The following is a 13054-nucleotide window of genomic DNA, read 5'->3' on the forward strand; positions in this document are numbered from 1 at the left end:
GGAACCTAGGGACAGCACTTTGTCTACAGAGGAGGGACACAGCCTCGGCCCCTGTCCCAAACCCAGAGCCACACTGTTGTTCAGTTTCATAAGGAGGGAGCCATGAAATGATGTTCCCCATTCACAGAGCTAATCCAGAGAAGAACCGGGATTTGAACCCAAGCCCTCTGATTTGCAATCTGTGTGGGCCTGCCAAGGGCAGTCATGGTAAAAAAAAAAAAGCAATCCATTAACAAAAGTTATGACCGAAGAAAATACACGAAATAAGAACCTGATCATGAGGATATTCTTCCACAGAGAACAAAGCCTGCAGAGAAGATAAAGATGCTGAGGTTTCTCTGAAATGGCATCTGTCTGGAAAGCCAAGATCAGACATGGAGTGAGGTAGGAGGTGGGCTAAGTATAACATGAGAAGGTGTCAAAAAGGTGTCTATGACTTTAAGACGTAGGCTGACGTAGGTGTACTCCAGACAGCTGGGCTCACTCATAGGGAGGGCTCGCTATGAGGCCAGCCTGCCCTTGACAGACATGAGACAGAGCCTCGAGGTTTGCAAATGACCACCAGCCTGGCAATGTGGGACACAGGGTAAGTAGCAGTGACAGCAGGTCAGCCAAGACACCCGAACTGCAGTCAAAGCAGGACACACAAGGCCATAGAGGGACACAGGGAATTTGAAAGCTTATAGCTTCCATAGCTAGCAACAAAATAATGAAGACCAACACATAAAGGAGAAGATGGAGAGGCACTCATAAAGGGGATCGAACTTGCTTCGAGGTAGGAGGACAACCTTGAGTTCAAACAATCACGAGACACTTAGACAAAGGCAGGGTGGGTGAGTGCGGAGCCTGGGACACCACTGCATGCCGTGAAGTCATGATCTGAGGACTCCCAGTTGGACATGGCAAATGTTTAAGCCCCTTCTCTATGCCAACCTCTGTCCCAGGTGTTGTGGGTCCAACAGAAAGCAAAGCCTCCGCAGCATCTCCCTGCAGGAGCCTGTGTAATATACAGATCTCAGTGGCAAAGTCAGCCAGTGGCAAGAGCTAGGAAGAAAACCACAGCATGGCTCCAGGGTACAGAGTTACACCAGGCAGGACCGGGAGCTTTTTAGTTAAAGTGGTCAGGGGAGACTCTGAGAAGCTCATGTCTGAACAGGGACCCCAGTGAACAAAACAAATGAGCCAGATGATTATCTAAAAGAAAAGCATTTCAGGTCAAGAAAGAACCGCAAGTACAAAGGTCCTGAGGTCAGAGCAACCTTGATGTGGTTCAAGGAAGATGAAGTTGACCGGCGTGGCTGGAAAAGAGAGTGAAGAGACAAAGAGAAGAGAGTGAAGATCACCCCATGGGTGATCAGGAATCAGACAGAGAGGAGCCACATCTCGAGACCATGTGAAGAAGTTTGTGTGGTTTAAATATTAGAACAAAATGTTTTTTTAAAAAGTGGGACAAATAAAGCATTTCTGAAATAGATTTTGACCAACAGGCTGCATTTGATGAGACTCCATTTCAGAGAAGAGGAGACCTGAAGATGGCTGAATTTAAATCTCTGCAGTCCAGCGTCTCATTGCTTTAAGGGCAAGGAAGAATGGACAATATATTCGAGTTCTACCCATGAATATGACAGTAAATGGGACTGATAGTTACAGGTGTAACTGCCTGCGTGTCCACTTCCTGCTAGGATCTCTACATGTACTGTCCCTTCTCATAAGGATCCCATTAGATACATTCACCCCCATTGAACAGATGAGGAAACTGAGGCCCAGAGTCAATACATGACTTGCCTGCAATCACACAGACAGCTAGGATCAGGACCGAGATTGGAAGTCCAGTGTGGTTATATCCCAAATCCCTACTCTTGAAATGACCAAGCTGCCCCGGAAGTCACATCATTTCTTAAAGCAGAACATTTACTGTTGGCGGCACCAGGACGATACATTTTTCTGGGCACTACTCTTCCTACTGATAAGAGGGTTCCGAGCCCATGACAGGTCACTAAATGGAGCTGGAGATTTAAAAATCACCACCAATGACAAATTTTTTCATATTAGAGAATTTTCACCAGGACCCCATCTGCAGAACTTTGGTTAAAGACACCTACCTCCCTGGGGTAAGTGAAGGTGTCTTGAAATCAAAGACAGTTGGGAACACAGAGATGGGGAGAGATTCAGTGCATTCTGAGCACTAGACTGGAATAAGTAGGTCACGCCGCCAGATCACCAACTGAGCAAAGCCTCAATTACCCAGTAATCTAGTGTACACCCAGGTATGTTACCACAACTCAATCAACAGCTCTTTAGAGTTAAGTAATTCCAATTTGCTTTCATTTGGATCTGTGTGGCGCCCCAAGAATCTGATATTACTTGCACTCAGATTAGGTGGCATCTTCTGAAGCCCTGAGGCTCGGCCCCGGGATAGCCCACTAGCCATGAGCAAGCCATAAACACGCCCATTTAGGGTGAGACAACAGAAACCCAGGCTGGGCCTCCGCCGCTTGGCCCTGTGCCAGAACCCGCCAGGAACGCCATCAGAGGGGTCTCCAGAAACTGGCAGCCTCGGGCACTGAGGAGCACGATGACTTCCCAGCCCCAGTGTGGCCCGAGTCCTGAATGAGTGATGCCAGGTGGGGTGTGGACCATGTGGTCAGATGGCTGAGCATAGGCAGGACCAGCTACTTGTCCTTGGCCCCCAGATTTCCAACTTACCAGTGTGCATTCAGGAGCAGACCTGGGGAGTCTGGCCTCGTGCGGACCCCATGGCCCAAATGTTCCAAGCCTACAAGTCAGCACTCTCTTGTACTTCCTCCCTCCCTTCCCTCATGCTCAGCACACGACTGTATGAGGAGAGAGCTCTGAGCCCCACTTTGCAGAGGAAGCCTTAAACGAGTTCATCAAGGCCACACAGAGAGCAGTCCAGTCAGCACCGGGGTCGGCTGTCCTGTCTCTACCCACCCACGTTATGGAACAAGTATGTCGGGCAGTGGGCCAGGCACTGTTCTAGGAACTCCTACCTCCACTGTCTCCATTAGTCCTTAGGACAAACACCCTCCGAGGGAAGTGATCCTATATCCTCATTCCCAGATGAGCTGGGGGAGGCTGATGGTCAAGGTCAGAGAGCGGGGATAAGATGGGGCCAGGATTTAAACCTGGGCATCCCAGCTCCAGAGCTCTTTCCTGTCTCTGAACGGGAACTAAATGAAAGAACCCGGTAAGAGCAGCTGCCCAGGGTGCCCCCCCCCCCCGCCCCGGTGCCAGCGTCCTGACCTCAGCCCACACCATCACCCACACCAACATGGTGTGGTGTGAAAGCCAGGAAGAGGAAACTTGATTCAGGCGGCAGCCCCACGCCCTGGGGGTGCGCTTAAGGATGGTTTTGTTTTGTTTCTCATATTTTCTCCCATTCCTGAAAGAGGGAAGATTTGAATTTTTTCTTGTTCTGCTTTTTTAAACAAATGCAGAGGCTTCAGTACTAAAGGACTGACACACCCTGGCTCAGCCACAGTGGGGGGCTCGAAGAGGTGAGTGAGTGTTTCACAAAACGCTTTGCCCCAGATGCTCAGGTTTGCTGCTTTCACATGGGTTCCCGGTGCTTCTGGGTGCCCCCTGCCTTTCCCTTTCTTGTTTGGTTTGGGTGCTACTAGCTCACTGGGAGTGTGTGTGTGTGGGAAAGGGTTAGATTTATTTCTCCAGAAACCTAGGAGTTACTGCTCTATTCTAGAGTAGTGGGGAGCAAACGTTTACAAAAGTGAGCTAGCAACCGGTCCAGGGATGCACGTCGTGGGCCTCGCCTATCGTCTGCAGTCTACGCTCTTCCCACACTGGTCATGACATCGTGATACAGGTGCCCACAAGGCCACAATCCTCAGGCCCTCCAGGTGTGGCCAAAACAGCATGAGCCAGCACCTGCTGCGACCCCAGCTCTGCCCCTGGGGGCTGCCCGTCTGTTTCTCCATTGGCTGTTCTCCCGGCCACTGAATGAGTTAAAACAAGATGAAGGGGCAGAGCCACACCTGGAACTGAGATCACAGATGTGAAGAAGCGTCTACATTCACAGGCCCAGCTCCTGCCTGCCTTACCACCCACTGAATATAAAAAGGAAAAAAATGCAATGGGGAAAAAGTGGTTCCTAAAAAAGGGATATCCCATAAAGCAGCGGTCCCCGACCTTTCTGGCACCAGGGACCAGTTTCATGGAAGACAATTTTTCCAGGGACTGGTGGGGGTGGTGGCGGGGCCTGGCCACGCAGGCGGAGTGCAGGCAGTATGTGAGGGAAGCTTTGCTTGCTGGCCTGCGCTCACCTCCTGCTGTGCAGCCAGGTTCCCAATGGGCCGCAGACCAACCATGGTCGGTCCATGGCCTGGGGATTGGGGACCCCTGTCATAAGGGATTTCTGAGGTGTACTAAAATGGGACCAGGTTACCTGTCATCAGCCACCAGGAAGGAGACTGAACAAGGCCACCCAGCACTTTTCTTTAAAGAGCAGAGAGGGGCACAGGTGCGGGGATTCCGAGCAGCTGGGTCACGTTCCCAAGCCTGGCCTCGCGTGGCTCCCTCCAGGCTGCTCTCTGGCCCAGGCTGCACAGCCAGCAAAGGAGTAATCGCTGCCCCCGTGACCCAAATAAAGGTGATGATGCTTTACCAGAGGCTCACATCCTGTCCCAAAGGCCTCTGCATTGGGCCTTCCAGGCCTCCTACCCCACAACTCAGGACAGAGGGAAGAAAACACGCTTTCTGGTTCCATTGGTCTGATGTGAGAAGTCCAGGATGCCGCACCAGCTCCCCTAGTCACTCGCCTTATTCTCTCATGACCAGCTTCGTGCCAGGCACATGCAAGGTGCTGGTGAGACCACGGACAGCACGAGACAAGGCAGTCCATTGTGCCTGGGACTCCTACTCCAGTGAGGGAGGCTGCCGCACAGCAGGTAAAGGACACGTTCCAGAGGGGACAGCTCAGGAAATTACATGTTCACTGAGTCCTGAAAGGCCCGCAGGGGCCACTTGCCACACAAAACAATCCACTGGCAAAGAAAGGAAGAGAAGGAAGGAAGGAAGGAAGGAAGGAAGGAAGGAAGGAAGGAAGGAAGGAAGGAAGGAAGGAAGGAAGGAAGGAAGGAAGGAAGGAAGGAAGAAGGAAAGAAAGAGAAAGGGGAAGAGGAAGGGAAGGGAAGGGAAGCCTAATGCAATCAAAATGACGGTGTCTTTTTCTCTTGGCTGTTTTGTTTACGACTGCCTAATTTGTTGATCTTCGGCCTAAGTGTTCACAGCACTATGGTGATAAAATGAATTCCTGCTGAGGCCAATAATCCATTCACTCATCCTTCATTCAACAAATATTTTAAGGTTGAGCCTTATAAAGTGAAGGTCTGTGCAGATTTAAACAGTCAAGCCCACGATCTCACACGGTTCAGCATGCTGAGCTCGTGGACCAGGCCCTCTACTGAGCTCCAGGGACCAGCTGAGAAACATGAATCAAATGGAGGAGGCCCCTCTTTTCACAGAGCTTCCATCCCAAAGGGTGGGATAGGAAATTACCAAGTGAACAAAGGAAAAGTGTAATTCTGAAGTGTGATAGTGCAGAGGGAGAGACGGGGGGCTGTGGGAGGAAGCAATCACCAGAACAGGGGGTCAGGGGCTGGGGGAGTCAGGGCAACTATCTCCCAGAGGATGACATTGGGGCTGAGACAAATGGTCAGCCACGTGAATACCTGTTGAGAGTCAGGACAGCCCTGGAGAGAGAATCCCAGAGTGCAAACCCCAGTCTGGTCCGGGCCAGGCTAACAGTTCCATGGGGTCCAGCAAAGAGATGCCAAGGGTTTCATGTCCACCCATACTTAGACCAAGGAAACCCACTCAGGAGCCTTCCAGGGGTGGGGGCGGGTGGTCAATCAATGTTTTTACCTTCAAACACACCAGGTGCCATTCCACAGCTAGCGAAAGAGGAACGGCTTCCTTATTTCACCCACCAAATTATGCTACATTAAAATTTTAATCAGTGAACATAACACTGGGAAATGAGTACATTCATAGGCTGCTGTTGCCAATGTAACCTGTCAAACGTTTCTGGGTTTTTTTTTGCAAAAGCAATATTGCAAAACAAAGAAAAATTCATAATGATCCTCATTCTTTGGCCTACCAACTCTACCCCTAGGGAATTCATCCAAGAGAATAATCTGGTTCAGTAGGAGAAAAATGTTCTCTTTAGAGAATGCCATTGAGGTGTTAATTGCTGCTCGCACAAAGGGAAGATAAACAACAACAAAAAACACCTGGAATTACCTAAACAGGGAGATTTGAAAATTCCGCATGATTCATTTGACAAACCAGTATACACCCATTAAGCACATAATCCAAAAACTATATGGACTTCCAGGAATAAATGGGCATCCAGCCCCTTGAAAGAAGCAGGAAGAAAGCCATGTGCGTATTTTAACAGAAGGCAGATCCTCCAAGGTGAACAAGAAAATGGAAAAGAATTAAATCAAAACCAGTGGGGTGAGAGATTACTTATTTCAAACATCCTTCCGAAATATTGTCATCATATTGTGCTTTCAATTTTTAAAAAATTTCTCAGAAATGGCTGCACTCTCTGGACACTGCAAAAGCCCACCACCAAAACACAAGGACACGGGCTGGTTCTAACTTTAAATGCAAAATAGAGCCCAATGTGGAGACATCTCCCATGTTATATGAGTGAGTCATACACACTTTCCCATACGGATCCTACACGTAAGACCCAACTTCCAATAACAGTGCAATACTGCCTGATTATACAATAATGTCTCTCTTTTGGGAGTGGGCAGGGGCGGAGTTGTGTCTTAAACTCCTGACTGGGAGGAGGAACAGCCGGTGAGCAAAGGCCCTCCCCGCCCCTCCCATCCCCTTACTTGGACCAGGTGAGCAGAGGCAGGGCTGGCGGCACTCACCTTTCACAATCAGCTCCGCGTAGTTGGACACCCCGGAGCCCCCGTCGGAGCGGATCACGCAGCGGTATTTGCTCACGCTCCGCTGGGCAGTGTCGGCCACGCTGACTGTGGCCGAGAAGCGCCTGTGATTGACAACGCGGGTGACCATGAGGGCCGTGTCCCTGCCGTTCCATTGCTGCAGGACAGAGGGAGGGAGGGAGAGAAATCAAATTATCCTGTGCTCCCTGGTGACCTTCAGCATGGAAGCCCCACCCGTCCCCACAGGAGGGATTGGGGGGAGGGGGGTGATGTTCAGTCATAAGGAGTTTCCATGGCTGGTTTGGGGAAGTGATCCAATTTCAGAATAAACTTTGCTGGTGGGCTTACTCAGGAGGGCAGATGCCTGGTGGTAAGAGAGGGCCCTGGCTCCTCCTAAACACTTTGGTTCCTTGCTCAGCCTGCATTTGGGGGTTGACGCCTAGCCCCTTAACCGTCCTCCCATTTCCCTTCATCTATTAAGCAGTAAAGACAGGGTTCCCTCAAAGACAGACTCAGATAGATCGGAGAAAACCCAACCCTTAAAGTCATCAACAACAGCCCAGCCTCCGGTCCCACACTAGTGTCCTGGCACCCCAGCACGGGCTCTGAGTCCCACCCCACCAAGAACCAACGTGTCCCCAGGGCAGAGTGTGGGTGGCAGTTTTTCAGTACCTCCCCTCCTTGGCAAATGCTCCTTCCTCTGCCTGGAATCTCCTGAGTCCCGAGAGACACCCCCTCTCCCTTAAAACCCAGGTCAGTTCATCGCCATCCCCCGTAAGTCCCCCACCGTCATGCCACCGTCTGGAAGCTATTCGCTCCCTATGGATGGCGCAGACTTCTCGGGCAGGTTTGCCCGCGAGTGCTTCCCACTGCAGACTGTGACTCCCAAGAGCAGGCCTGTGCTCTGTTCGTCCGCAGCACTGTCCCCACGGACCTCAGGGCGTGACAAACACTTCCGCAATCCAGTAAATGCAAGAGCATTTTTGCCCTCATCATCCTGAGTCTCAGGAGTGACATTCTGAGTTTGAATAAGACCCTTTCATGGCAGCAAGTTATAACTGGTCGGGCACATACACGAGGATGCAGTTTGAGTGGATATTTATTAAGCGCCTACTATGTGCCAGACCCTGGATCTCCTTTTAAATCCTCACAGCCACAGAACTAGCATGTTAGCAAGGTTATATAAATATGTAGAGCAGTCCTGGCTGGTGTGGCCCAGTGGGTTGAGTACTGGCCTGTGAACCAAAGTGTCACCGGTTCAGTTCCTGGTCAGGGCAACGTGCCTGGATTTCAGGCCAGGTCCCCAGTGGAGGGCACACGAGAGGCAACCACACGTTGTTTCTTTCCCTCTCTCTCTTTCCTATCCCCGCTCTCTAAAAATTAATTAATTAATTTAAAAGTAAATAAATATGTAGAGTGAATAAGTCTCTGATCCAGGTTTTACAACCTCAAGCCAACCATTCTCTTCACTAAGACCTTCTTGTTGTTGCCTTAAGTTATTTTTTTTTTCTCCAAAAGTAAAATCGATTGTTTTCATCGTCTGGTTAGATTTCAGGAAGCCTTGGGATTTAAAATTTCCCCATGTCCCGGGTCCTCCAAGATGCACTCTGCGTCACTTCCTACACCGAGTCAACAGCCCCCCACGTGGCCCTACCCCGCCCATGTCATCTTCCACCGCCCCCATCAGTGACATGTCAGGACTGTAGGAAGCACGTGAGGGGAGGCAGCAGGGCCCAGCTGGGAGCAGGAGGCCAAGACGTCCACGGGACTTGCTCCAGCCTGGACGGGGAGATGGCAGGTGATGAGTTTCTCCTGTTTTGTTTTGTTTTTTAAGATTTTTTAAAGTTTATTTTTAGAAAGAGGGGAAGGGAGGGAGAATAAGAGTGAGAGAAACATGAATGTGTGAGAGAAACATCTATCAGTTGCCTCTCACACTTCCCCAAACAGGGACCTGGCCCGCAACCCAGGCACGTGCCCTGAGCAAGAATCCAAACAGTGGCCTTTTGTCTGCAGAGCGACGCCCAACCCACTGAGCCACACCAGTCAGGGGTGTTTTCTTCTTTTACTTTCTGGCATTCTCTGGACTTTCTGCCTCAAACATGTATCGCTTTTATACTTGAAAATAATAAAATAACTGGTATTTTAAAAAGCCACAGCAGTGTGAAAGGTAGTTACAACCTCTCTGCTACCAGAAAGTGAGCAACAGGACCAGTTTTAAAACAACAACGCAAGGAAATAGAAGGGGGAGGGAGGGTCCTTGGGGCTGGAACTGCCAACGACATGCCCCATGTGACATCCAGGATTGAACGATAAGAAATGGCCAGACTCCAAACACATCTCCCCTTCCCAAAACAGTGGAAAGAAGAAGTAGAGGAAACTGTGGAAAACTGCAGGAAGTACCCTGACTTGAGGAAGTGCTGGCTGATGCATGGGAGGGCCTGGGAAGAGAGGGAGTCGCCAAGGAAGCCGTTTCCCCACTGCTGAGCAAGGCCCTGCAAGGCTGCTGGTGGGGGGCATGAGGGATGAGTGACGGACGGGTATCTTCTAACCTGCTTCCCTTTTAGCAGCATAAACACTTTTCACTCAGTTTCTAAAGCTAGGACTGACTACTCACGAGCATGGGCTAAGTGTTTTACGTGCCTTCTCATTAACTCCTCACAAAAACCCACAGGGTGGACACACAGTACCTGTACTATATGAATGAGGAGGCTGAAGCCCAGAGAAGTGGGGCTGCCCGCACAAGTGTGCACAGCGGGGATTTGAATGCATAGCACCCGGCTTTGGAGCCTGTCCTGGAAACATCACCTGTGTAGCCGTAACACACCCTCATTCCCAAATTGGGGAGAGTGCGAGTCACGGGTGTGACCAGGATCCACCTCTTTTGCAATCAGTTTCTTAGCTGAGGATCAAAGAGGAAAAACCACAATAACAGGGTAGAGGAGAGGGAAACTCTGTAGACGGTGGGAGGTAATAAGTAAAAATGCATAAGCTCCGGCCACACACATGGCTCAGGAGACACAGGACTTTTTCCTCAGACACCCCAGGCTTTGAACAGCCAAGAAATTCAGGGTAGGAGAAGGAAGTGAGCAAGGGTGGTACCCACACATGGGCGCTAAGAGACGAGTGGATAAGGAAACATACCCCCCAAATAAATAAATAAACCTACAGATGCCGAGGGAAGAATTACAAGAAGCAAATAATGCCACCTGCAGAATTCAAAACGGCATCAGGAGTTGATTAGTCCCAGGAGTAACACTGCAGAAAATCAGGGACCTGGAGGACAGGCTTGAAAAGAAGAACCAAAGAACCAGACAGCCAGAAAGCAAAGATGAAAGGGACTGGAGACATGAAGGAAATGGAGAGCAGACAGCTAACTACCATGGAAGTAATTGGTATCCTAAGGAAGAGAGCGGAAAGAAAGGAACGCAAATCATATCCCGGGAAATATTAGGTCACTTGCCTGCACTAAAATAGAACCTAAATTTTCAGCTTGAAATGGCCAGCCATCTACTTGATTAAAATTTGTGAAAACCGTAACAACTCAGGTATCTGTTCACAAAAATATGGACTCATGAGGATAAGGAAGTGTATAAAAATCCAGACCCAAAAAATAATGTGCTAGAATTAATACATAAACCAGCCTGGGTTAAAACTCCATCTATGATCGTTTCCAAATTCAAGGCCATGGCTCGTCCCCCCGCGGTCACAGGGGAGCTCCCACGAGGCTGCAGTTATTTAGATACCTGTCAGAGGATGGGGTGGAGTGAGGGAAAGATGGGAAACAAAGTGCCCGTAAAACATGCAGCCGGATCTTCGGTTTGTGCAAACCTGGGCAGATGACTTATTTCTCTGAGCTTCGGTTGCCTCACAGATACAACGGATTTGATCCCGTGTCTACTTTACGAGCTGTGGTGACAAATAAATGAGAAGGCACATCAAACACTGCACTGGAGGCATATACTGGCATTAGCAGAGTTCTCTGAATTAACCGTGCAATTTGCCACGAAAAGTGGGCTAAGCAGGATCACGCCCCTCCCCCAAACATGTCCACCTCCTAATCCCTGGAACCTGTGGCTGTGCCACCTTCCATGGCAAAAAGGGGCTTTGGAGATGGGATTAAGGATCTCAAGGTCAGCCGGAGTTATCCAGGTGGTCCCAGTGTCATCACAAGGGACCTCGTGTGTGAAAGAGGGAGACAGAGGGGACAGAGTCAGAAAAGATGTGGTGACAAAAACAGAGGTCAGAATGACGGGACTGATGGCCTGAAGAGGGAGCAAGGAGCCACAAGCCAAGGAATTCGGTATCTTCCAGAAGGCGGGAAAGGGAAGGGAGGGGCTTCTCCCCCTGAGCCTCCAGAAGGAGCACGGCCCAGCCAACACGCCGAATGCAGCCCTGCGGGCCGTTTGGAACTTCCGACCTCCTCAATGCGAAGTAATGGAGTTGCGTTGTGTCCAACCACTGCGTCTGTGTGGCTTGTTACTTCAGCAATAAGAAATTAACACACAGAGCAAGAGGGCTGATTAAGTGCAAAACATTCATTTTTCCCATTTCATTTGTACCTTACTTTGACGCCCCTTCCAGGATTATTTACTTTTCTTCTTAATGATGTCAGATCTCACAGGACCAGAGAGGATTAGGCACATCCTCCTGAATGGTGATTCACATTTTTCTGTTTAGCTCCCGAACCACCCGGCTTTCTCCCATTGAAGGATGGGAAACTGCAGGTTGTCTTATAAAATCTCGGGGAAAGGAGACTTTTGATCATCACACTTGTCACATCAGGGGCAGGCAGAGGCAGGACAGGAGCGAGCAGAAGAGTCACAGAAGAAAGAGCTGTGGTGGACAGTGGGCAAGGAGAAGTGAAGGTTAAATTCAAAGGGATGAGCCCACCAGCAAGGGCAAGCAGGTACTGAAGGTCAAGGCAGATGCATAGCAGCTCAGGGACCCAGGAAGAGATGGAGATCAGGAGGGATTTTGGAAGATCAGCGACAGCGAGAGGCTAAGACGCAGACTGTTGTGGCAACATGGAGATGGATTTAAGCAGGGTGAACGTGTAAGAAGCACAGGTCCCCCGCCACTGTCTCGGCCCCAGACAGAAGCAGGGGAGAAAATGCAAGAGGAGGGGTTATTAAGCAGCGAAGAACTTAGAAATCCAGGCCCATAGGTTTGAGTGGACACAGGGAGAGGCAGAGGAGAAGCTGCTCCAGGAGCTGCAGTGGACCACAGCCCGGAGGTGGGCGGCAAACCTTCCCAACCGGACTGTCAAGTACCATGTCAGTACACAGGGATGCAAATGTGGGGAACACTAGGAAAGAGGAGGGGGACCATGAAGGGAAGGTCAAAGTCCTGGAAAGAGCCGGCGAGAGGCGTGGGGTGGCTGGTGCTACAAGAAGCCTCCCCTCTGGTTTGTTGGAAACTTTCTTCCGGCTCCTGGAACCTTTTCCAGACACACGTATGTCTTTGCTCTGAAATTTCGGGGCTCACTTCCTTTCCTTTTGTGGCAAGTCTTGCAGACCCCCATCTTGTTGTTCTAAGTCAGAATCATCTTCTAGCCCCTCTCAGTTCATGAGCCAACAGAATAAATTTCCCAGTGGGCACCAATAACAGTGTCCTGGGTCAGGCTCCCGGAAGCCGAGTCTGAGACGTGGTGACTCCCCAAGGGCTCCCAGGTGACGGGGGTTGGAGGACGGGGTGAGGCAAAGAGCTGAGCAAGAATGTGGTCAAAACCCGAGTCTAGCTCAGCCTGATCCCCCGGGAGCCCCCAGCATGAGCCAAGCCACGGAGCCGATCTCTCCTTGGGGCCAGGAGCCAGCATTTGAACCCCATGTCAGTCTGTCCTTGGTCCTGGCCTACTGAGTGGGGAAGGACCCAGGGTGCCTCTCTAGGAAAGGGGGAGCTGTGCGTCTTTAGCAGCCAGCAGGCACAGTGCCTCGGGGTTAGGGGCACTGAGAGTGAAGAACACTCTCCAAACCACTGAGAGCACCCATCCTACCCAGCACTGCCCTCCCGCCGCCTCCTCCTGCAGCACATTACACATCGCATCTCCTGAAATCCCGTGAGCCACGGCCTTACTTGGTGGTGGTCTGCTCCGAAATCTAGGTTTGAAAAGCTTG

The 13054-nt window shown here is 50.5% G+C and overlaps 1 protein-coding gene across 10 annotated transcripts in view; it reads right to left on the minus strand.

Annotated features, from left to right (window-relative positions):
* PTPRT (protein tyrosine phosphatase receptor type T) overlaps positions 1–13054 on the minus strand; it is a 925330-nt gene that overhangs the window by 557347 nt on the left and 354929 nt on the right. For all 10 annotated transcript variants that reach the window (XM_053671225.1, XM_053671224.1, XM_053671220.1 and 7 more), the window contains exon 6: positions 6924–7098. In XM_053671225.1, the coding sequence (XP_053527200.1) occupies positions 6924–7098 (175 nt within the window). The remainder of the gene's footprint in view (positions 1–6923; positions 7099–13054) is intronic.

Source organism: Artibeus jamaicensis, unplaced genomic scaffold, assembly GCF_021234435.1.
Source record: "Artibeus jamaicensis isolate MK-2021 breed Jamaican fruit bat unplaced genomic scaffold, CSHL_Jam_final contig_685, whole genome shotgun sequence".
NCBI classification, from domain to species: domain Eukaryota; kingdom Metazoa; phylum Chordata; class Mammalia; order Chiroptera; family Phyllostomidae; genus Artibeus; species Artibeus jamaicensis.